The sequence below is a fragment of the Taudactylus pleione genome, unplaced genomic scaffold (genome assembly GCF_031769625.1).
Source record: "Taudactylus pleione unplaced genomic scaffold, aTauple2 ptg000517l, whole genome shotgun sequence".
Taxonomy (NCBI): Eukaryota; Metazoa; Chordata; class Amphibia; order Anura; family Myobatrachidae; genus Taudactylus; species Taudactylus pleione.
The window spans coordinates 2,747,611-2,774,958 of record NW_028284919.1 but is presented as its reverse complement, the minus strand read 5'-3'; the positions used below and the strand labels follow the sequence as shown (position 1 = coordinate 2,774,958).

At 40.9% G+C, this 27,348-nt stretch overlaps 1 protein-coding gene across 1 annotated transcript in view; it reads right to left on the bottom strand.

Moving 5' to 3' along the window:
• Positions 1 to 27,348, bottom strand: part of DPP6 (dipeptidyl peptidase like 6) — a 587,423-nt gene that overhangs the window by 171,238 nt on the left and 388,837 nt on the right. The window contains exon 6 of the mRNA XM_088450360.1: positions 24,417 to 24,469. Within this exon, the coding sequence (XP_088306486.1) occupies positions 24,417 to 24,469 (53 nt within the window). The remainder of the gene's footprint in view (positions 1 to 24,416; positions 24,470 to 27,348) is intronic.

The window sequence follows — 27,348 nt, the reverse complement described above, 5'->3', positions numbered from 1 at the left end:
GTTTATAATAACAATTAAACATGCATAAATAAATACTGCTATGCATGCGATAAGAGTTTATAATAACAATTATACATACATAAATAAATACTGCTATGCATGCGATAAGAGTTTATAATAACAATTATACATGCATAAATAAATACTGCTATGCATGCGATAAGAGTTTATAATAACAATTATACATACATAAATAAATACTGCTATGCATGCGATAAGAGTTTATAATAACAATTATACATACATAAATAAATACTGCTATGCATGCGATAAGAGTTTATTTAGTTTATAATAACAATTATACATGCATAAATAAATACTGCTATGCATGCGATAAGAGTTTATAATAACAATTATACATGCATAAATAAATACTGCTATGCATGCAATAAGAGTTTATAATAACAATTATACATGCATAAATAAATACTGCTATGCATGCGATAAGAGTTTATAATAACAATTATACATGCATAAATAAATACTGCTATGCATGCGATAAGAGTTTATAATAACAATTATACATGCATAAATAAATACTGCTATGCATGCGATAAGAGTTTATAATAACAATTATACATGCATAAATAAATACTGCTAAGCATGCGATAAGAGTTTATAATAACAATTATACATGCATAAATAAATACTGCTATGCATGCGATAAGAGTTTATAATAACAATTATACATGCATAAATAAATACTGCTATGCATGCGATAAGAGTTTATAATAACAATTATACATGCATAAATAAATACTGCTATGCATGCGATAAGAGTTTATAATAACAATTATACATGCATAAATAAATACTGCTATGCATGCGATAAGAGTTTACTTAGTTTATAATAACAATTATACATGCATAAATAAATACTGCTATGCATGCGATAAGAGTTTATAATAACAATTATACATGCATAAATAAATACTGCTATGCATGCGATAAGAGTTTATAATAACAATTATACATGCATAAATAAATACTGCTATGCATGCGATAAGAGTTTATAATAACAATTATACATGCATAAATAAATACTGCTATGCATGCGATAAGAGTTTATAATAACAATTATACATGCATAAATAAATACTGCTATGCATGCGATAAGAGTTTATAATAACAATTATACATGCATAAATAAATACTGCTACGCATGCGATAAGAGTTTATAATAACAATTAAACATGCATAAATAAATACTGCTATGCATGCGATAAGAGTTTATAATAACAATTATACATACATAAATAAATACTGCTATGCATGCGATAAGAGTTTATAATAACAATTAAACATGCAGAAATAAATACTGCTATGCATGCGATAAGAGTTTATAATAACAATTATACATACATAAATAAATACTGCTATGCATGCGATAAGAGTTTATAATCACAATTATACATGTGTAAATAAATACTTCTATGCATGTGATAAGAGTTTATACAGGTTGAATCTCCCATATCCAAATATTCTGAAATACGGAATATTCCAAAATACGGAATTATTTTGGCATGACTGAGATAATGAAACCTTTGATTTTTGATGGTTCAATGTACACTGACTTTGTCTAAGGCACAAATTATTAAATATATTGTATAAAATTACCTTCAGGCTGTGTGTATAAGGTGTATATGTATCATAAATGAATTTCATTTATGTGCATAAACTTTGTATGAGCCACAAAATTATTGAAAATATTGTATAAAATTACCTACAGGCTGTGTGTATAAGGTGTACATAACACATAAATGGATTATGTGTGTATATTTGGGTCCCATTCCCAAGATACTTCATTATGTTATGCAAATATTCCAAAATACGGAATATTCTGTTATCCAAAATACTCCTGGTCCCAAGCATTTTGGATATGGGAGTCTCAACCTGTAATAGCAATTATACATGCGTAAATAAATACTGCTATGCATGCGATAAGAGGCTGGATGTATCGCATGCAATATGTGGTACATGATACAGTACATCCCGTCCATACACTTTATGGCTACACTGCTGCTGTCTGAAGTGTAAAAATGGACAAGCCATGTTAGCATAACAATAGCCTTCTCTCAATGACAATATAGGAATGTGGAAAGCAGGAAATTGTGCATGTATAAAAACACAGGTTCACTTATTCTTTGGGGTTAGTCTTCTTGGGGATCATTCTAACTTTGTAGCTGATCCATTTCTACTATGGTGCAAGTTACAGATTAATCAAGTTTACATTTTCTTTTCAGTAATTTATATTTTGATTTTTATAAGTTTTTTTGCATTTATTATGTATGTCATCTTATATATAAAATTAATTGGTCTGTTTGTTTGTCTCTCTGTGATGTTATGCATTTGGATACCCCTGCACTGATTGGGATGAAACCAACGTGAGGTGGTCCAGTTGGAACATGGCCAGGTTTTAGGGGGGTTAAGGTTCCGATTGGACCTCCCGATTGAGCCTGTTCTGAGCCTTCCACTGAATGGATTTGGACGAAAACTTCGCAGAGCGGTAACATTGGATCCCAGAAGACATACTAGGGGGTTGAGGTCCCAGTTGGACCTCCTGTAGGTGTATGCTGGGCAGAACTTTGACCAGGGGAGCCTGTTCCTTGGATGGATTTGGACGAAAACTTCAGAGGGGTGGCAATTGGTCTGGGATGCCTAACTTAATAACTTGAAGATTTAAACACGGGCAACTCTGGGTACTTCAGCTAGTTTTGTTATATATTTTTTTTATATCTAAAAGTACTGTACCTTGTTATATTAAATCTAAAATTAAATATGGTTATTCTTTTTACTCTAATGGCAGTGGTTCCCAAACTTGGTCCTAAACGAACATTAACAGTCCAGGATTTAAAGATATCCAGGGTAGAGCACAGAAAGTTAAATCAAACTGACAAAGGTACTAATCAGGGCCGGCTCTAGGGGTGTTCAACCTGAGCGGTCGAACAAGGGCACCACCCATAGAGGGCGCACCCTTCCCCAACATCCTGATTTCGGCGGGACAGTACTATCCCACTGTTCCACCCGTGGGCCACTTTGGCCCACGGGTGGTCAAATTGGGGGGGGGGGGGATTGGGAACCCCCACCACCGCCGCAGATGCACGGCAGTGCCTGGACCCCGGAGTCTGAATGGATGCTGCGCGCGGCATCCATTCAGTGCTGTGAGAGGGCTGGGGGAAGCCCAGCTAGTGAGGCTCCCCCCAGCCTGATGTTAGTTGGAGGCGTGCCATGCTAAATCTGTACCAAGGTAATAGTTGAGTACCAGAATGAGTGCTGAAACCGTGTACAATCTTCACAGCAGCAGGCACGGTGAGTGGCGGTATAGTAGTGGCATCGTTATTTTTTTCTTTGAACATGGGGGCTTCATTCATCAACTTCTGAAAACTGAAAGTTTTTGGAGTTTGACTGCAGGATTCTATGTGTTCTTCAAATGGTGTTGGTTTCTGGAGTCCCACTCATTCTTATGAGAAGGAGATATGGGTTGTGAAGAGGGATCTGTTGAAATCCCTTGGCCTTCTTTGGCAGTTCACGCGTGTGCACTAACACTGTCTGGTCTGATCTGGCAGTGTACAATATGCCTCTTCTAGTAATTAGCAGTGGAATCAATAAAGGTAGGGATTATGGGGACAGGTGCATTTTGGAGCAGCTGTCCTTGAAGCTGCAACTTGGTGAGATGGATTCATAATTTTGGGAAGGCCTTAGTAGCATATTGACCTACTTGCCCCTAAGTGTTTGATTTAAGTTATTAATAAATATTGCACAGTACTTAAGGTCTGGTAGTATCCTTGTGATGAATAGAGCCGTTTAAAAGGCCAAACTCACCGCTTATTTTTTTAATTAAAACATACAGTATACTGTAGTACATACATACACATTTCTTACCCTTGTGTTTTTTTCTTTTCTATCTTTTATTTGACAAAGTGAATGAGGAGATGTAAGCCGCTCATAAGAGACAATAGACAGATGGCTTGATTAGCCTCTGTGAGCAGAGAGGTCTTGAGTACTAATAGAATGAAGATGCGCTGATCCGTGAATTAGCGGAACATTATGGAAAGCAACAATGTGGCAAGGAAACCATCTGGGGACCACAACCGCACCAGAGAATCAAACAGTGGATGATGTTCAAGAATTGTTTGAACCAGTGCACGCCAGGAGTCACAATTCTCAGAAAAGAAGAACTATTTTCTGTAAATGATTCTTCAATAGATGAAGTATGTGCAATCTTAATATGAGTATGCAGCTTGTTTTGCAAGAGCACTATGTGGAGAGAGAGTTTTTCAAATGCTAGCATATGGATGGAGAGATCGAGAATCTGTCAAATGCCATGCAAAAGCAGAGAGACAGAATACCAAAGACATGATGATACACCACAGCACTGTCAGACCAGAAGTGTAATAGTTTTTAAACCCAGTTTGGAACATTATATTGTTATAAATAGATATGGGGTCTTTGAAACTTTCTTACAAGAATTTGAAAAGGCTTGCAGACAATGGGCTTGATTCAGAGCCGGACGCAATTAGCGCTCGCTCGTCCAGAAAATAGGGGTGGCTATTCAAATCATCCGTTCGCTCTTTGCGGTCTGTTCACGCCTCTAGGTCTGAACGAGCGAACAAAACTTGCGGTCGTTTTTTGAAAAAATACGCCCCCTGGCCGCTCGCATCCTACGTCATGTCCGCTATTTATTAGATTAATCGAGTACATCGACCAGGGTATGAACTGCTCGCTATTCTTGGGGTTGGTTTTTGCTACCACAATTTTGCGAGCAGTTCTGGCTATAAAATAACCCAGTGACGTGGTCGATGACGCTGCTGTTTTAATTATGCACACCCATAAAACGCCCGTTTTGACCTTTAAGCACGCCTGCGTACGGATCTCCACTCCCCGTTTTCAAGCACCTTCCCCCGTTACCACCCACATACGCCTACTCCTGTCACTCAAATTATCAGGCATTCGCTATTTTGCAAGCACATGAATTTCGACCGCACTGACTGGTTCGCGCAAGCGTATAACGATCCGTACGCATGCGCAGTTGGGCAAACATCGCTCGGAGCGAACGAGCGGCCGCTTACGAGCGGCTCTGAATCAGGCCCAATATCAGCTGCTCAGGAATGAACAGGCAAGGTACTTAATACCGGGGTTGAATGTAAAAGCCATGGAAGTGTTTGCAGCCACTCCTCAGGATCTTGATGACATTTACAGTATGAGTCAATAAAACAGGTATTTTAATTTTTTATGGAGCTATAACCTTACCCCAGAGGCCTTTCGCAAATGTTTCTGGATTTTGAGACTTGGACCTATTAACAGTTACTCTGATGTGGTAGATCTGACCGTCTGACAGTACCAATCTACAAACCCCCAACCTACCCAAAAAGGGATCCGATGACTGTCTATGAACGCACTTGAGAACCTAGGTTTTGCCAGCTGGAAAGGCATTAAGCTCATTGCAAACACTTTTTCCCATAACAAGCATCAATGGGATCTGCCCCTGTCCTACCATACAAATCAATATTTGACATTTGCAGATGTTTTCTGTGCAACAAAGCTTAACATGTTAGTAGTACAGATGTGTCCTCAATACATCTAGGCTCCTTGCATGTTACATAGCCCTTCTAGTCGCGGCAAGCCGTCGCTCCGGGTCTCGTTCCAAGTGGGTTGTGCTGTCGATGGTGAGTGACAGCACGCCCCCTTTGGTGGGCATGCCGGGGGCGTGGCTTCCCATGGGAACGCCTTACGTCTGGGGCCGTACCCACTGACATCACAAGTGATGTCAGTGGGAGTGCTCTCGGCTCTGATACCACAAGGGTCTCGTCGCAAGCCCGATGGTCGCGATGGTCTTAACCATCGCGACCATCTTCCTGGCCACTCGCTATAGCTGTGGGTGGTCACCCACAGCTATTCGAGCGGCCAGGAGGCCGCTCTAAAAATTAAGAGGGATGGCCCTGATTCAGAGCGAGCGCTCTGCCAGAGCGTCTGGCTCTGAATCAGGGCCTGAGTGCTGAAGATTCAGTTTTCTGTGTTTGCAGGACAAAGAGCATTAGATGCTAACTTTTGCCTTTTGTGGAATACAAATACATGCATGTAATAGGATTGTGACCACCTAGCAAGAGTAATTTGATGTGATCACTTGTAAAGTAAACGACTGACCAGACGGGGGTATTTATGGTCTATTAGCATATTAATATAAACTATAAAGGAGATTCTATTTTGCTATTATATATTGTGGCAGTATCAGCATAGAGGGCGATAGTGAGCCATGGGTTCTGTGTGGAGCTGGAGGGATTCACCCACACAGGGAAGAAAAAGGAGATGTGACCACACCTAATGGTTGCCCTATGGTGCCAGTCCAAGAAGGCCTGGGCAGTCAAGAGAAGTGCTGCTCAGTGTACAGAGTCCAGGTGGGATTATTGCAGTTTGTCTTAAGGCTAGTGAGCCAAGAGGACAGTGGAGGCTAGGAAGCCAGTATTTGTACCTGCAAGGAGCCATGGTGAATAACATTCCAATACTCTATTTATGTACAACTAAGCCAGAAACCATGCCAGGCCAGGCTCAGAATTGGGTGAAGGCCAGGCTCAGAATTGGGTGAAGGCCAGGCTCAGAATTGGGTGAGGACTAGGTTTTTTATTTTTGTTGCTGCATGCTGACACCAGTAAAGCTCCATTTATTTCATTTAACCTGGAAAGCAACATGTGGAGCCTTATTATGCACCTAGACACTGAACCACTGACCTCTCTACTGAGCTAATTACCCTGTGCCATAACAATACATATATGTGTGAGAAATACTGTATATATTCAGCAAATAAGGTGTGGAAATACTTTAGGAAATGCATTTTCTACCAAGTGATAATTAGAGAAGTCCTGCAGTAGTCGAGGTAAAGAAGTGTGTTTAGTTGACAAGAGAGACACAGTTTGATGGTTATTCACTGCAGAGAGTTATTGAGAATAATTAAGTATATTTTAATATTATTTTATTTGAGCAGAATTGTATGTCATTTGCATGGTGACAATTACTGTATATCATTCACTGAATAGTCATTATTGGTGAAGTCTCATGTCATTTGTTTGCTGTTATTGATTTCTTGCATATCCCATATTATTCTTTGGTATTTGGATATACATCTCCTACTTTGATAATACATTTTAGAGTATTCTGTCTATCAGAATTGTTACGTTAATGAATTTACTGCGTACGGGCCTAGCCTCTGCTACAGTCTGGAAGAGGAAAGCCGGTGAAGTTGTTATGCAAAAAATATCCACTGGAGCTACCGTCTCTACTGTAAGGTACAATCAATACCTGACTTATCTATGTCCACACTTCCATCAACCTCATCAACCTTTAATTATGTTGATAGTCTTTCTATAAAGTAAGTGATATTCCCAGTGACTGCTGCCTGTTTCCATTTACAAGATATTTGTCTAGTCCTGAATTCAAGATGCACTATACTCTCCAACTGAACTTACTTGGTCTAATTATTATTATTTATTTATTTATATGGCACCACAAGAGGTCTGCAGCGTCTTACAACCTACAAAAAAATATATGAAGGGGAGGGAGAATGTGGGAAAAGTGGGTATACAGCACAGGAAGTGTCAGATAAATTAAAATTGTATGTTAAAATACATATATATATATATATATATATATATATATATATAAATCACAGCAGGGGTGCTCCCAAAGAGTCAGTTATCCAAGTACAAAATAAGAGAAAAAAAAGACTGCTACAAAATATATATAAAAAAATTACTTTTATTTCTAAATATTAAAAATTTATAGGATAAAGCAACTAAAAAGAAAATAAATCTAAGGTTAAACTAATAACTCATATTACATATAAAGTCGGTGATAAAGATATCAATTGGTAAAATAAGCAGATTTAATAGAACCTCAAAGATAATTAATGGTTCCCGTTGAATGGTCCAATAGCCAGTGAAATGTAGTTCAATCACATATGACTAGCAGCAATTAGTATACAGTGCTTGTGCAAATACATACATGAGTAATTAATAATCAATACCACAAATAATAACATTAATCCACTGTGCAAAAAAAAAACAATAGTTAATTAGAAATTAATAAATGAGCAGTGGATCCCAGCAATATCAACAAGAGCGATTGGTCCAATAACCATGTGGAGTGTTGTTTAATCACATCTGAGAGTGAACTTTTGGTGGGGAATATGGGGGGGGGGGGGGTGAGCCAGTGTTGAAGGAGAAAGGAGGCAGGTGTAGTGTGTTCAGAGAGGAAGATGAGCCGTGCAGTAGCATTAAAGACAGATTGTAATGGAGGGAGATGTGGATCAGGGAGACCAGCGAAGGGGATGTTACAGTAAACCAGTTTGGAGATGACCAGTGAGTGGATGAGGGTCTATTTATATCAGAAGGTCGAACTAAGTACTAAAACACATTTTATAACAATTAATGTACATACAAGTACTATTGTGGACAAGTTAAGTCAAATGAGAGGTCAGTACTAAGTACGGGACCTAATATCTCAGACATTAAAGTAGTCACGTTGATGTCTCTTCAGTCACTGCTGAATGCTCCTGAGGAAATATCCACAGCTTTGGTTATTAGTTTGGTTCCAAACAGCGGCTTAGAATCATTGAGATTTACAACTTCTTTCTAACTCCAGAGTTTTCTCACAGTTATATAAATCTTCACTTATATTAGAAGTCAACTCCATGCCACATTTTCATCATGAAATAAGACACAGCTGCTCATCAAATTTCCCATCAAGCAGGAATGTTAAATCTGGAGCACTTCAGCGCAGCAGAACAATTGCCGGAAATGTAGGAGATGTCAGGGGTTAACTAGAATCTAAAGCTGTGCATTCCTGTTCAGCACATCAACCAGACAAACACAATTCAAAGAAATATGTTACTCATTGTAAGTAGAGCTTTGGACACACAATCACCATCTGCTCGATGAGGAGCCGGCATTACTTTTTCATCATAATCAAGAGGATGTTTTCTTTCTCTTGTTTTCTTTGGAATAGAATCTGCTAGATAAAGCTTTGTAATACAGAATATAGCAGGACTAAGTGATAGGTAACATGCATATAGTTTATGTTCCATAACAAAGAACTGTGCATCCTACAGGCACTATTGTGTGCAATATTAAAGGTATGAGCAAGTACTTGAATTGTATAAGTGGAATTCATACAGTACCTGAAAATTTCGCCAGTGTAATAAATCCAAGTCATTTATAAAAGTGGGAGGTGGCGTGGCTTTTTGAACGTGTTCTAGCAAGCACCACTCGCCATTGGTTGCTGTAAATTATTTTTAGGCCAATCACTAGGTTGGATCCAAACCTAAGCTCAGTTTGTGCTTCCCCTCTGCCTGAGCTGAATTTTGTTCAGCTGCTCTGATTGGTCAATGAATGAACTTTATTGTAAGTAACGTTAATGAGGTTCAATTATTGCTAACAAGAATTCTTTACACAAACAGCCAATCAAGGGTAGAATGTTCTGATTTCATATTTGTGGTCAAATCTCTTTCCCTTCATTTGTATTGTGGCTAGAATAAATTCTCATTGTCATGTCTGTTTTCTTTTTCTCTAGTGGATTGCTAGAGGAAGAAAGGAAGACTCACTTTGCATTTAGGAAAAACTAAAGGATTAATATACTGGGCCAGATCCTGAATCGCACATAGGGCCTGATTCAGACCCGGACACTAAGCTGCGCTCTCACGCAGCCAAAAGGAGCCGGGTATGCAAATGCCGCGATCGTACTGTGTGGTGGAAGGACACCATCTATGTCTTAGAGAGCGATGGCAGAGTGAACGCACGCCAGTATAAAGACGCTCACCTTTCTTAACCCTCGTCATCTCCAGGAAGTGTGTGATTTATCAGTTACATTAAGAGCCATCAGAGCTGCACGCAGCGCTTGAGGTAGACCCTACCCCACCGCAAGCACTGCGATCACTGCTGTCTAAAATACAGCCAAGTGACGTGTTCAGTGACGCTTCTTTGCTAATTATTCACACCCATAAAACTCAGTTTAGACGCCCAGACACGCCTGCGTTCACACATCCACTCCCCCATTCACATGCACCTTCCCCTGTTACCACCCACAAACGGCACTATCTGTCACTCAAATTAGCGTCGTCTGTGTACTACAAGCGCACAATTCCCGAGCGCAATGAATGACTCGCGCGTGTGCATATTGATGCATATGCATACGTGCGATTATCGCCCATAGCATGCATTCGCGGCTTAGCGTCCGGGTCTGAATCAGGCCCATAGTGTGGTTGCAATTCCGGGTGTCTATAGTAAATGGAATGTGAATGGAATGCTAATGCAATCACATGTCCGTATTCAGAGTCATACGCATCGATGTTATGGCACTGCTCTCAGTCCTCATCTATCATCTCTATCAATAGCACTTGCCCATACCCCATGTTAGGTGCAAGACAAATGATTGTATTTGTGATGCACTGTGCATGCACCCTGACTTACAGGTTGGGTATGAGATCCAGGTAGTCAGAATCCCGACACCCATAAGGAAATAAGGCAACCAACCCTTACACCTAACCTTAACACCCCCCCCCCCGGTGCTTAAACCTAACCTCCCCCTCTAGTGCCTAAACCTAACCTCCCCCTCCCCGAACCCTAAACCTAACCCTCCCCCCTAGTACCTAACCCTAAATCTCCCCCTAATGCCTAACCCTAACACCGCACCCTAACCCTCCCCCTAATGCCCGATACTTACCTTCGGGATGCCGGCGGTCGGGATTCTGGTGCCGGCATCCCGACGCTGGGGGGATTTAGGCACCGGTATTTTGGCCGTCGGCAACCCGCATGGTGGGATGCTGACTACATCCCTGACAGAACAGGTGGTAAATTTGGCTAAACCCACATAATGTTTCTCTTACATGTGAACGCCCTGTTGCCACCCATTAACTCCAGTTCAGCAGTCACAGAAAAAAGATTAAAATGTGCACAAATCTGAATCGCTCATGAATTCTTAAAGATACATATACAGCCCTGCGACGCACTGCTTGATACGGCCACATTTGAACTTTCATGCTACTCAATATCAGGATCTCTGTGTCTGTGTGTTTATTTAGTATTAGGTAATTTGGGGAGCTACATGTTGCTTTGGGCCCCAGCAACCATGGGCATGCTGGTATTTGTACTTCCACAAGTTCAATAATTATGTGAATGTCACTCATACCTAGGTTAATAACTGTTTGAAGTCCCCTACTTGCGAGGACAACTAAGGAACAAAAAAGTCAAACTTCTCTGTTCAGCAGTATACACAGCAAAAAAGATACAATTATTCCTTGTAAAACCCAGCAGACATTCATGCATAATCAGTGATTTTTGAAGCCCGTCGTGCTCCTCTCATGAAATATAATCTTCTATATTCTCAGATGCTCTGCTAGAAAACTACAATTAACATTTCTTGTAAACAGAAAACAGAATAGTAATAGTAAACAATTTATAACTAGAGCAAGACTGAGGGGTTTATTTACTAAGCAGTGTTATGAGACAGAGTGAAAAGTGATAAGGTTCCAGCCAATCAGCTCCTAACTGTCATTTTTCAAACACAGCCTGTGAGATGACAGTTAGGAGCGGATTTGCTGGCACTTTATCACTTTTCACTCTGTCTCCTAACACTGCTTAGTAAATAGACCCCTGAGTTCTTAGGGCTCTATTTATTATCATTATTTTTACTAAAATAAAGTGAAAAAGGGTGTTTTCACACCCTTTTCACATTATTTTAGTATCACCTAAAGTTACTAAAGGGCATTGGATTAGAATTTGTAAAATTCTACTCCAAGCCCTAATTATCAATATATTTTTAGTAATCAGATCGCATTTCCCATATTTGTAATGAGAAATGCGATCTGTCTGGTAGTTACTAAAAATAAATTGTGAAAAAATTCAGGGGGGAAACCCTATTATATTAACGCCACCTGGAGGCGTTATCCAGGGTCTCCCCCGGTTACCGGACTCCAGCTCCGCTCTAACAGGCAGAGCAGAGCCCAGAGCCGGCCCAAGTGATCAGCTGTGTGGTCTAAACAGACCACACGCTGATCACTGCTAAAATATATAGTCCAGGGACCGGAGATCGGAGCTCCGGTGATGTCCTCCCTCCGGTCTGCTGGTCTCCCATCCTGCACTGGGACCCGGTCAGCTGACCAGGTCCCAGTGCAGGATGGGAGATCAGCTGACCGGAGCCACGGAGAACATCACCGGAGCCCCGATCACTGGACGTAAGTGTAATTAAGGGAGGGGGGTCACAGGGAGGGGGGTTAATATCACACTACAATCTGTACTAAAAATGTGGATTATAGTAAATAGAGCCCCAAGAGTGTACACATACATTTAAAGCATATAGCTTTTTTTTTATTTCAGAGCATTTTACTGTCTACAGTATAACATTGTACTGTCTTAAATTACAAAAAGTTAGCTGCAAAACACCATAGAACATTATACCACACTAAGGGCCTGATTCAGAGCCGGACGCTCTGACCAGAGCGCTTGCTCTGAATCAGGGCCCACCTACCTAAAATTGGAGCGGCCTTTTGGACTCTCGCATAGCTGTGGGTTACCACCCACAGCTTATGCAAGCGTCCATGATGATGGTCGCGATGGTCAAGACCATTGCGACCATCGGGCTTGTGATGAGACTCTGCGGTAGGGTCTCGGTGACCGCAAGCCCTGGAGTGATTTTGGCTCTATCAGAGCCAACATCACTCCCACTGACATCACTAGTGATGTCAGTGGGGCCGGACCCAGACGGTAGGCGTTCCCATGGGAACGCCTCCGTCTGGCAGCCACGCCCCCGGCACGCCCACCAAAGGGGGCGTGCTGTCACTCACCATCGACAGCACGCCCCCTTTGGTGCGAGACCCATAATGACGGCTACCCCGTCGTTATTCGGGTCTCGCGCATGCGCACGACGGCGCTCCCTCCGTCATGCGCATGCGTACTAGGGCACCATCGACCCGCTCGCAAGCGGGTCTGAATAAGGCCCTAGGATACACTGAGTAATATTGTACTTAACTGCAGAGCAGTCCACTGCATTACAGTATAGAACATTATACTGCATAGATAGCTGTCTGATGCACTCGTTTTTAGAGCATTGTCCTACACTCATATTCCAGGGAAGATTAAGAGAAGAGGGGACCCATGTGCACTCTCCATGCATACGCCAAGTAAACTGGCACTGGCATTTTCCTGACTCTAATGCACCACGCCGACTGACAGATAAGTATCGTCTATAGGTGAAGGGGTTGTCACCATTAACTCATTATAGATACATCCGTGCTCATACTTGTCTACTCTCCCTGAATGTCCCGAAGTCTCCTGAATTTCAGAGCTCTCCTAGGGGCCTATTCATAATAGGTGATTAAGTAATCATCTTGCTGCGAGGGATACTTAAGTATCTAACTCGCAGTGGAGGAAACGTGACACTGGAGCAATTCATCATTGCTCCGGTGCAGGGACAGCTGTCCTCGCGGTTAGCATCGCAGCTACAGAAGATGGCGCTTGTTCTCTGAAGCAAATTCAGAAAATTTCCAGTTTTCGGAGTTTGCTGAATATCAGGTTTTCCTATCGGACCACTGATATTGAATGGCCCGGAAACTAAAATATGTGTAAACTAGCGTTCCCGCATGGTTACCAGGCCTTTTAGTGTTGATGAATAGGCCCCCTAGAGTCCTGAAAACTAGACCGTCCTCCTAGATCTACTCAATTCCGCAGCAGTAGTTGCATCATTGTAGCCCCAGCCCTGCTGCCACAAATCGTCACAGCCTCATGCTCCCTGCACCTCCCACCTCCAGGATCTCTCAGAGGGCATTAGTAAAATGTCTGCATCTGTGACTCACTACACTAAAGAGCACTCTACTGCACTCCCAAATGGTCTACTATGCTACAGAGCTTTCTAGAGCATACATCAGTCTACTGCACAACAGTAAAGTGCATTGCCCTTTACCAAAGAGCATTTCTACTCAAGACACTAAAGTACATAACAAGAATTTTGATCTATTATTATGATTGCCTGGTTCCTTTTGATGTTCTCTTTTGCCCAGGCAACAAAAGGAAGCATTTAGCTAGAAAAACAGCATTAATCCTCCTTCCTGCAGAGCTTACTCAGCATTTTATAGATGTAAAAGGTAAATATCCCCAGTGATAAACTGCCCCTTTGATGAGAATATGTGTTTCATTCCAATCTGATGAACTGGGACATTGCACTGAATTTCTGTATGCTTTTATTACTGAAAGAGCATTAGGTAGATGTTATGGCTGTCACTGTATACAATGCACTTGATGCATACAAGTCATTTAATAAATAACATAGGCTGGGGATGGCGATCGATGTATCATTTAAATGCATTGCAGTTTACATTTAGAATTATCAGAACTTCAGTAATATAATTTGATATAAGATAATGTATGTTTGTCTTGTGATAGTGTTTAATGGGATTGTACATCTTCAGGAAAAAAAAGTGTCTTATTTGATAAATACACCAGTATTACTATTGTTGAAGATGGAGAGCACTTCCATATTTCTCCTCCAGGGAGGCTTCATTCCCTGTTCCAAGATGGCCGCTGAGGCTACTAATGTGTGTGAGAGGTGCCATCTTGTCACTGTGTTAGAGTGCCAAAGTGGGAGACACAAGTATTCCACTTAGATCCAGAGGGACCTGTGATATATTGCTTCCACAACCACTGTTTCAGGATTCCTGCACCTCTACCCAGTATCCGCATACTCTCATTGGCTAGTGAGCTGTATGACACCCCACTCCATTCCATCAACCAGTGTGTATAATATAACAGTGAGTACGGCTGTACCCATTATACCATCCATAAAACCTCCCCACTGGTTAAGTAACTGGGCTGTTCATTGTCTAAGGGCATTCACTAGTATGTACAGAAACTCTGCCACATCATCAACTTGTACACACATATTTCCAACAACTATATGACGGTCATAACCATGTTGACCATCTCATATTTTCATTATGAATGTCGACATATCATACCACACCCTTCTGTTACAACTTGTGATGCTTGTATACAGGGCTTGCTGATATGCTACTACAGAGAGGTGTTTCTTTCATCAATTCAGTGTATTCATTTAAATTAACACTGAGATTAAGAGTAATATGCGGCTGTATTGAAGGATAGATGGCTGTCTAATGCGGCTACCAAAGTGTATCAGGTTGCCTATCACTGCTCTACACAGTACAGAATGGGTACTTTTTGTTATTACGAAAGATAAATTCATGACTTACAGCAACAATAACTTAAATTATGGAACCTTTACAGGAAAGTTTAAACAATTTATTGTATTTCAAATTTTGTTTTGGTAGCGAAAACTATTAATGAGTTTAGAAAAAAAAACCCTTATTAATAACATGTATAGAAAATAAAGTCTTATATTAATGAAATAATATAATATTGTGCCGCATGCCTACTGTTTTTATATTGTAATGCAACAAAAACACTTTATCATCTATATAAATTGGAAAGCAGAAGCTCATTATTTCTGGAGCAGCATAACATCTGCTTTATAAATCTGGCTGCTTCCTGCAGTGAGTGACCTATTTTTCAGCCAATTACTAAATAATAAATGTTTGGCCGGTAATGAAGAAATCTAATTATGATTTGTTATATATCAGGTAACTAATGCTGGTAGTATGGGCCATTGTTTCAGCCATAAATGGATGGCATGTGCTCTGGCGACTTCTGATAGCAAAGTTTAATCTGGATACATATTTCTCGCTACAGCCAAATGCTCCATTAAGGAAAGTAAATAGTTGAGTATCTATAACTTCCATGCGAGGACACAAAATAAGGAGAACATTTAACACACCCTCAATTTTGTGATAAAATGTTTTGCTTTGTCCAAACCTCATCCTGATTTGCCGAAATCTCACCCTCAAATGCTAGGTCACACCCCCAAACAAAGAGATTTTATTGGTGTTTAGAAAACGGAACAAGATGAAGTGACTGGAACATGACATGCCTGAAACTTCTACTTAATGCACAAGGAGGTTGGGGTGGCAGGTTGCAGCTCCAACAGCAGGGTCAGATAAAGAGCCACATGGGCCTGGAGCTAAAAATTATCAAGGACCTATTGAGAGAAGTGGAGGTGTGGCCAGTGCTGTGTGGATGTGGCCAGTGCTATAGGCATGAACACTCGCTATCAGCTCCGATATCTCCCCAAATACATAAAAGTAGAATCACTACATCATTTTGAAAGGGAAATTGAAATACAATATTAATACTTATGATTTATGGCTGATATGTTGGTGGCTGGCAATCATGTTGCCATGATTATGGGCATATTTTTATGTGGAGGCATGGAGCTGTAGTCCCATCTGCTCCATTGTTAATCTTCCCTTGCTCAACAGCACCTGTTTCTATCTTACAAGGTGCCTGGAGTGGCCTGGCGCTACATTGAAATGCACAGGGAATGTCTGTAGGATGCGCCAGGCGCTCATCGTCCTGCTCCTAGCGCTTGTTCAGTGATGTCATGACATCATGTGCACCAGGAGCTACGAGTTTGAATGTGAAAATAAAATTACATTGCTCTAAACCTGTAGAATCACAGCTGTTATATATTTGGTTCTCCACATCCTAAGCATCAGAACTGTCAATAACATGACGTAGATTGAGGATAGGAATTCAAGATGAAACATGGCAGCAGTGTTAGAGAAGTCACAAGTTCTGAAGATTCGGTTGGGCCTATGCTGATAGGAGCCTGGCATTAAATCAATATAGTTCTGCTAACAGTAAGAAAAGATAGTACATAAGCGCTGTCAGATAACTAATCATTTAATACCAAAAAAGTATATAGATATAAAGATTACACCAAAAATATGTGAGAATAAAATACAAATAAAAATCACATAACAATTAGCGCAGATTGTCAGTCATGATTAATATCCAGATGCAGAAAAAATTAAGAAAAAAACAGAGGAAAGGAGCCAGTGGGTATTTTGTTGCTTCAGAAATTGTATCATATTAATAGTAACACAGTTGTAATTCTGTATCCATTTATGTGCACAAAATATATCCACCGCTTTCCTTTCTGTATAAAAACAGCATATATCTATCAAGCTGAAAAAGCACCGAAAATCTCCAATGACGGTATATGAGCTTGTTGTTCAGTTCCTATTTGTATCTGGAGATAAAATAACACACATGTGGGAGATAATAGGTATTCCTATTTCCAATATTGCATGGCTTATAAGGCAGGGGATAGCCAAAACTCATGTGCAGTCTGTCAATTTGTATACGAGTCCCGTTTATCCCAGTTATTTAAGTCACATGCAGGGCTCACAGAAGGTATGAGAAGAAATTGAATTTTTCCTGCTAACACTTGTCGTTGGCGGTATATATGTTGAACCGCCGCAGGGTATTGTATGCAGTGGTGGTTGTTTTATAACATGTCATTGTCTCACCGCTGTTGGTTATCCCATAGGGAGTCTGAGTCTCGGTCAGTGTGGGATAGGACAGCTTTCATCCGTTGCCGCCGTGCTCTATCTGTGGCAACGGATCAGTGCAGCCCTGTGTGATGTTCGCGGTGTTGACCGGTCAGCACTTTGCAGGTTGAAGAGAATGCAGGAAACAGTCTACACGTTTCTCCACCTCCAATACTTTCAGTGGCTTCCTCAGGACACAATGGTATTGGAGGCGGAGAAACTTCGTTTTTTCTGCATCTGGATATTAATCATGACTGACAATCTGCGCTAATTGTTATGTGATTTTTATTTGTATTTTATTCTGACATATTTTTGGTGTAATCTTTCTATCTATAAACTTTTTTGGTATTAAACTATTATCTGACAGCGCTTATGTACTATCTTTTCTTCCTATTCCTTGGTGGGTGTAGGTGTATATATATATATTTCCTACCCCTTGTTCAATAAGCAGCAGTCAGAATAATAATTTTATTATTTCTTTACTATCAATTTTATTATTATGTCTATCCAAATTCACCTGGAAGGGGTAGCACCAGATTTTTGTTTGTTGTTTATACTGCTAACAGTAGCTGCTAGGGTAGTTTGTGGCGAGAGGGGGTTAGAGGGTCCTGGCTCAGACACTGCTCTGGGTACTTCAACTTAAGCTTCTCTGGAAAAAAATTTCAGCAACTGCTTAAAGGCATGAGAAACTAAGCACAGTTTTATTGAGCAAGGTAAAGGGTTCCAGAGAACTGGTGCAGTACTAGGCTACATATTAATAGGAAGCATTCACTATAGCACAGGTTCTCAAACTCGGTCCTCAGAACCCCAAACTGTGAATGCTCACAGAATCAAAAGTGAAATAATCAGCTCCAACTCTGGAACTTTTTAAATGTGTTATGCTGCCCGTCCACTAAACGATTAAGTTGAGTGATTGAACGATAACGATCGTTCAATAGTTTGCAAATCGTTTGCCTAAAATGTCTAAAACGACCAGCGCGTGTGCCCGCTGGTCGTTTAGACATCTATCATCGTGCAAACATGCTGATCAACCTGACGATAACGTCAGGTTCAGCACGTTGCCAGATGATTGATGAGCCTGCAATGGACGACTCCTCGTTCAGTGTAGGCTTATCACAGACATAGAAACGACAGCACGATTACAATGTCGTAATCGTGCTGTCGTTTCTGTGGTCTGCTAGTGGATGGGCAGCATCAGTGAGTAAGGAATATACCTGTGCACCTGCTGTGAAAACATGAACTGTTTGGGGTCCTGAGGATCGAGTTTGAGAACCACTGCACTATAGGATATCACTGCTGTCTACACTCAATAAAGAGCTGTAAAGAGATAACAAACAGTGTTACTCCTAGCAGACATACATTTAAAAGTGATGGGAATCTATTTTTTTTAGATATATAAGCAACTAGAGGAGATGTACTAAGCCTTGGAGAGAGATAGAGTACCAACCAATCAGTTCCTAACTGTCAGTTTATAGACTGTGTATGAAAAATTACAGTTAGGAGCTGATTGGTTAGTACTTTGTCTCTCTCTACTTTATCAATCTCCAAGTCTTAGTACATCTCCCAGTGGATGTTAAATGAAAGTGTTTATACTGATGTGTGATTACATGCAGCTCTTTGTCATCAGTACTTGCCTGCTGCTCTAATCCATTCCAAATCCCAGGACATTCCTGAAACGCTACCTTCCAATGTTATATTAAAGATAATTATAGCACATGGATAGCTCCTAAGTTACAGAGACCATATCTCTCCTCCCCATTCGCCCCTTTATGGGGTAACCCCCTCCTTTCTACCTTCTTTGCCCAATAAAATTTTCCTGTCTTGAAGAGAGAAGGGGTTAAATACTGCATCCAAAGTATTCCATCCGGGAGGTAAACTTTGAGCATATTCTGATCTTCAATGTACTCATCATATTCCTCATAGCTAATTTATATGTACTTGTAAGCCAGACATTATGTTTCCCCTATCCCTCCTGTTCTGTCTCCTTCTTCCCACTCTGATCCCATAGGCTTTCTATTACAATATGCCATACAAAACAAATCCAGATTCTTATATCCCACCTTAGTTAACTGCTCATCTCATAGACAAAGGGAATGGGATAACACTGACAGCCTGGTACACAGATATACCTTCGCTAACCTCATCTACAAATCTATTTCAACATTTTGACTCGACACTTCGTATTCTTCAATCAGCTTATTTACAGGAAGTACACCACGTTTCTACTATATATAGAGCCCATATAGCACCGGCACAGCATAAATATATGGTAGCTTCGGAATTGGGAGAATGCCATATCTCTAACACATTGCCTCTGGGACTCCAGGAAAGTTTAAAACGTTTCGGAATAAGGTAATTCTATTTCTAAATGATGTTTGTAAATTACATCTGTTTCCAGATCCCTTAGCTTGTCTCTGTTCTAATTTTAGGAATTGGGATTTAGGAGAACCCAGAAAGCCATTACTTCCATTTCTTACAGTGACAGTTACTGTTGCAGATAATATTCCACTGCACCAGAACTTCTGCCCCTTTTGTTACAGAACTTCAGTTAAAACTTCTACAGCTATTATACTTTGATAGACGGTCAGCTCTCCCGGACTATAACAAAGGAGCCGAAAATGTTTACGCTAGCTGTGGTTTATTATACATAGAATCCTTGGATACATCAACACAATCCTATATATTTAAAATATTTGAATCAACCGACTGGTATTTATATAGATGCATTGCTGACTCCACTTAGTCGTAACATTGCAGAATGGTCCTACGATCTCACTCGCAAACCACCCAAGTGGTGGAGCAGGGGCGTGGCCAGCCACCATTCCGGGAAATGGGGGCGAGTCGCCCCGTTTTCTAGCAGCTGCCAGGGCCCAGGCAGGCTGCGTTAAGCTTCAGCTACCACAGCCTGGCCAAAGGTCGCAATGGTTGTGACTGTGATCACAGGCTGCAACCTTGGTCTAGTGCTGGGATTGCAGAAGACACAAGGAGGTATCCATATCCTACAGACACCTCCTGCTGCATTTGCATTTGAGAATGACAGAATTGCACAGCTGCTTGTGTGCGGCTCTGTAATTCCATCCATCTCTTGTGCCAGGGCCACTGTTTGCATTGGTTGCTAGGGTTGACTACAATGACACAATTACAACAGAATTAGATTTTTTGCATTTTTTTTGCCATTTCTGAGGTAGTTTCTGTAGTTATGTTGATGTCTTTCCGCAGACTATCAACTGTTTTTGCTTTATTTTAGATATCTATACAATAATATTAAGGCCATTTGGAATGCTTTCTCTTGGTATAGATCAAGAGTGAGATGCTCATAATAACACAGGCTCCGATAAGACCCCATGCCTGTGAATGCTAAGTGATCGCTTATGCAATCCCTTTACTTCCAGGTTTGGACCCGGATGAGCTTAACAGGAGGAACAGATATGCTTAACAGGGGGAACGGATATGCTTAACAGGGGGAACGGAGTAGATATCATCAATATATGCTGCGTTTCCACTTCGTTAAATATCCAGAATGGTCAGAGAAGCAGCAATCCTCAATATCATCTGTACTTTGTTTAGAGAGGTGTTTCACATCCAGACAGCAATTTTCCATTTTAGTGTCAATTTTAAAGTTACTGAAACCTAATTGGCATACTTAGGTTAGTGTCTCCCAAAATCTGAAACAAAGAATACAGAGGAGTCAAGAATGTAAGCAACATGTTACATTGCCCCTTTATACACATGATGCACAAAACTTGAGCAACATACTGTACATTGGGACACATTCAGCAGTGTGCGTAGATTCCCGGTAATCTGGAACCTGTGCAGGCAGCAGATCTGTACTGCGCATGTTCAGTAAGGGTCCTGCGTGACTGTACGCAGAGCGGCAGCAGACTGTTAGTGATTGACAGTCCGCTACCGTTTGGCGCCAGGGGTGGTGACGGCCTCCGTTTCCCAAGACGGAGGTGTGGCGCTTGCATTGGGGGGGGGGGGGTGGGAAGAGGCCAGGATCTCCGTCAGCTGAAGTACATTTCCTGACCGCTTTCCCTCATCTGCGATGGCCAGTCTGTGTGACCCCATAGTCACTCAGCTGGCCAGGGATCATGCAGATGATCCGATGCTGCATCCGTGGACCCAGCTCGGATCATTAATGCATTAACATATTTGCAAGGATGCAATGCAAAGCTGCTTGCATATTTCTCAGAACAAATGAGGAGTTACATGATGTCAAACAATATCCAATACCTTTCATCCCCACATCTTGTTCATCCTAAAACCCCCATAGTATTTTCAGGGGTGCCGGGAGGAGATGCGGGTACTAATTACCACTGCACCCCTACCTCTTACCTGTCAGCAGCCTCTCTCCCCAGCCCAGCACATACTGCTGGGCTGCTTCTGAGCAACAGCAGAAGTCTCCTCTGCTTATGCGGGGATGGGGGCGGAGCAATCACAATGATTGCGCCCCCCCTGGATTTGTCCCTGGTGGAGGGACTTACAGAGCACCTCCATTCAGCGTGCTGCAAATACTTTCTTTCTTTTTTTTTTCTAAGGGCGACATGGCCACGTCTCCCATGATTAGGTCATGCCCCCAAAAGTATGGGGGCCTGGCCCAACTCTCTATGGGCCTGAGTACTTGACTCACCTGCATTCATTAAGGCTTCTCTTGCTCAGCTCCTCCTCATGGCCTCGATATTTTCTATGCTTCTTCTGACTCCAATAAGTCCCAGCTTCTGCTCTGACAGTATTATCTACCTGCGGTGAAGGAGAATAGTCCCAGTGATGCCCACCCCCCACATGATAGTGAGAAGAGCTCACTGGAGGTGTAGATATATGTACCCAGGCAGAAGGTGGAACTGTGCTGAGCAGGTGCGGGGGACAGAGGAGAGGAGGCCTCACAGACTACAGAGAGGAGGCGGGACAGAGGAGGGGCTGGCCAATCAGTTAATAATTTCCCCAGGACACTAGGGTTGTAAGTAACCCAAGTGCTACCGGTGGCTGATTGGTAGGGATGGCCATCGGTATGGTATCCATTGATGGTTATCAACAATGGTGACACAAACTATTGATGGCCGGTAACTATTCAGTCTGTAGCCATCTATGGTTTTGCCATCGTTGTTTTTGTGGCTGGCTCTGCTTCTTACTTGAGAGCCAGGGGTGGGCCTGAGCTGTGAATGACAGCTCAGCCTGTAAAAGAGGTGGGACATCCAACAACCATCGGGCAGACAGCTACCGTTAATGGTGGGAAACCATCAGGTTCTCCACCATCGATGATAAAAGTATAACATATCAGCCATAAAACATCAATGATTTTAAATCATCGATGGTTGATGGTCATCCCTACTGATCGGTCCCAGCGCAGCACTGCGCCCCCATGGGGTTGCGCCCTCATGCGGACACACTGCTCAAATGGCCCTCGTTCTGGCCCTGCCTAACAGTGCTTGCTTTGCCTAACTGGTTACTGGAACACAGGTGTGAAGAGACCTGGATAACATGCACTGTTGGGTTCCCTGAGGTAGGATTTAGGAAACACTGTCCTAAACATTATCAGCAAAATATCTGAAATAAGGCTGCCATGGGAAACTTCATGTTTGTGAAATCTGTGAAAATCTGAGTAAAACATGATCGTCATAATATAATAAATGTGCTATAAATATGCTACAGAGCACTGCTAAATATTTTTTGCTCTCACAAATTTTAGGAGGAAATGTACATAATCAGTCTCCTACTCTCCAGCTGTTACATCTCCAATATGTAAGATGTACTGTGAGCACTGTCCAGTAGATGGCAATTGTGAGCAACTTTTGGAAAGCTGAGATAACATAATTTTTTTATCACATAACTGCTACAATATTAAAGAAGAACATGCCTGGTTATTATAAGATCTCAAACCTGTTAATGTAAACCCAGGAGGCAGTAATGTTGAAAACTAAACATTACTCACAGAACAGTAAACGATAAAAGCAGACACTAATAATGTACGATTCAGCTATGTGTTCAGTGGCGTATACCATAGCCGGTAAGTATCTGTTTCTGCAGAACTTTTAATATGCCTGCCGGGTGCTTATTTCAAGTGTCACTGTTACCTCATACACAAGAGAAAAGGAAAATCTAGAAACAATGATGATTGCTCAGTTGGAAAAAAACCCACTAATTGCTAATTATGGAAATTGTCACCTTATGGTGCCCACGTATACTTCAGTATTGCAGCTGATATTGGCCAATTCACAGTATGCCAGCCTAAAACAATGTGATCTCTTGCTAGTACTGTGATACTATTTAAACTGTCAGTATCAGCATTAGGCTTGAAGGAGAATACAGTGAGTTAGGAGACAACAGCAACTGTGCAATTGACTTGTGTGTGACGTCATCTTTTGACCACACTAACAAACTGCATTGGAGCCGGAAGTGACCTGGACATTTGACCTAAGGTGTGGAATAGTTATTCGTGTCTGCTTTGGCCATTCTTATGTAGCCAAACTGCATGATATTCCAGGAGTTAGACCTTCAGGATTGACCTCAGTTATCTTGTGCGTGATAATATGGCCCATGCATATGAAAATCAGCTGCAAGATGATATAAGATCTTTATGAACATATAATGAGACCTGTAATCTTTAGAAAGGAGCTACAATCGGTAATTCCCTCATGGAGAACAGAAGCCATTCAAATACATAGATCCAGGCAATACCTGGTAATGGAATGGCAGGAAACCTCAGTAGTGTTTTTTGTTTAACATAGAAGCAGTTTATATAAGCAAGGACTCTTAGCAATGTCTAATGGACGGTATGCGATATTGCAAAAAATTCACATCCTGAGATTATTTCATATTTCTTGCACTTATTATGGTTTTCAGCTGTTTGTCTCTTCTTTTCAATCATATGGCTGTACTACCAACTGATATATTTTCTGATGTTTAACTCCCCCCACCGTAATACGACATAAATCTGAAATTATCGCTATTAAAAAAGTGATCATAGAAATCTTACCTTGTGATGAGGTTACATAGGGCATACTGTGCAGTAAAAGAGTGCTGGTAAATCTGCAATAATAATAATAAAAAAAAAAGTAAGGAACATTGACATAAAACTGCAAATAAGATCAGAGTGAGCTCTGTACTGCTGACAAATAATAATTAAGCATTCATAACTTATAACTACACTAATAGGTGTGCTGTTCTAGCTACTGTCCTATAGACATAGAGCCGTATTCAATTTTATTCGCACCAGTGATAGTTTTTCGACTCCCGGACTTTGCATGCGGAAAAGTATCGCGCGTGTGCCCGCATATCCCCGTATTCAATTTGAAAGTAGGTGAAAACGGGACCCAGCGAAACTTAAACAAGCGGAAAGTACTGTCAGATTTGGTGAAATCAGCCTGACACAACCCAAAAGATGCTCTGACATGGGGGTTAGCTATGGTTACCCCCGATTTGACTTGCTGAAGGTATTTGGTGTTTTTAAACGGGCTCAATAGCTGCTAAATAGCGTTTTTGTATAAGTGGTGCAGAATAATTTTCAGGAGGTTTTTTTGCAGAAAATATCTTATCCTAGCAAATTTGGGGTCTTGAAAATGGGGGTCAGCATATTTTAAAGTTGCTACACTTAAGTTTAAAAAATCTTAAAAAATCCACCTGCCGCAAGCACCTGCAATGAAAAAAACACCTGGGGCATACTTGGGGACCACCCTAGAGTCTAGCTGGCTAGTTTTTAACTTTGTCCCCCAACATTTTTTTTTCAACCCAAAATTGAAAGTGATTTTTTTGGGGCGTTCTTAAGTGTTTTTTTTTTTTTAATTTGACGCAGTTTACCTTTGGGGACTGTCTGAAGGCTGCACAGGGGTTCCCGCAATATTGCACCCCAAAACCCCAGTTCTGCACTTTTTTTCGCCTGCTATTCAAAGGCAAAACTTTTTCGCCTATTACATTGCATTGAGGCGGAAAGTCTTTCAAATTGAATACGGCGATACTTTTCCGCCTGGCGAAATGACGTAATCGGCAAAACTTTTGCACCGATTCCAGCTTTTCGCTCCCAATCGAATACGGCCCTAAATTATAAATCGGACACAAAATCACCAAGGTTTAGTGCATGCTTGAAGTTGAAGTTAAGCAATATCTGGAAATGGGCACATTGAGGGCAATTCAATTAGAGCACCTCGAGTCCACCAACATTGCACATTTTTGCCTCGCACCCCATAGAGGTGGGGAGGAAAATATGCAAATATAGGGTACCCTAATTCTCACATTGCCTAGAATTGAATTGCCCCATTGTCTACTGATGATATTGATGATTTATCAATATCTATTGACCCAGTATGCCAAACCTGATACCTGTTGATAAGTGAGATCACATGAGATATAACCTACAACCTTTTTTTCTCATATATTTTATTTATTTATTTATAGAGATACATTCAAACAAATAACATTGATGCTTTTGTCAGGCATTCAGCATTTGCAGTAGATGGCTATTTGTATTCTGAGAAGCTGGACTGCTATTTTCATGTTTAGAATTATTTATCATTAGTATACATGCAGTTGTTCTATTTTCAAGTAGAGAAAGGCTCACTGTGAGTATACAGTGGTTGTAGAATGTTTGTAAACCTTTAAATGTGCTCAAAGCTTCATCTAAGGTATAATACTAAAGAAAACCCAATAAATCAAATACACACAAAATGATCTATCTTTTCATAAATGTAGTGATCAAAATGATCCCACATTGCATTTCTTTGTTGGAAAAAGTATGGGAATCTCTAGGATTCAGTAACTTGTGTGTCCCCCTTGAGCAGCAATAACTTCTATCAAACATTTATGATAATTGTTGCCGGCAGGAAGGAGGGGGGGTCAGCAAGGGAACCGTGATACCATGTGGAATTCAAAAGGCAGCATATGTTATTTCTTCCCAGGGCCTGCGCTGCTGTAATAGACTGCACAGCCCCTGCCTGCCATCTTTCTAATGGCCCATCCTGTTCACAGCCTTGGCAGAACCCACTACCTGAACTATCTGGTCACGCTGTTTGGCTGCATCCACAGGGGAATCAGATAACCAACAGGGAAGTTAATGCATAGTGAGAAATGCATACGGTTGAGGGAAAGAAATATGAAGAAGTGGATTAATTAAATCTATTGTGTTTTATTATGAGGGTGAAGGGGTTAATTATTTAATGCTGGTAATTAAATGAAGATGAAACTGGGGGAGGTAATTAGAGGTTGATCTACATTAATTGAATTAATTGATGTTGGGGCTTATTATTAAAGGGATTATGGATGTAATTAATGTAAAGGGTTAATGAAATTGAATGGGGTTGTTATGATGATGCTTAAGTAGTTAATGATTTTGATGTGGGATTAATTAATGATGAGGGATTGATATTGTATAATGTGAAAAAAAAGTTATCTTTATTATATGGCAGTCACTAATGCTCTCTGTATTATATTGAGGTAAACTGATGCTCTCTGTCTTATATGGTGGTCACTGATGTTCTCTGTATTTTATGGCAGTCACTGTGATGTTCTCTGTATTACCTGGTGGTCACTGATGCTCTCTGTATTATATGGAGGTCAATCAATGCTCTCTGTATTATATGGAGGTCAATCAATGCTCTTTATCTTATATGGCATTCACTGATGCTTTCTGTATGATATGGTGGTCATTGTGATGTGCTTTGTATTATATGGCAGTTACTGTGATGTCCTCTGTATTATATGGTGGTCAATATAATGTTCTCTGCATTATATGGAGGTCAATTGATGCTCCCTGTCTTATGTGGCTATAACTGATGCTGTCTGTCTTATATGGCAGTCAATTTGATGTCCTCTGTATTATATGGCAGTCACTGATGCTCTCTGTATTATATGGAGGTCAACCAATGCTCTCTGTCTTATACAGAGTTCATTGATGCTATCTGTATTATATGGTGGTA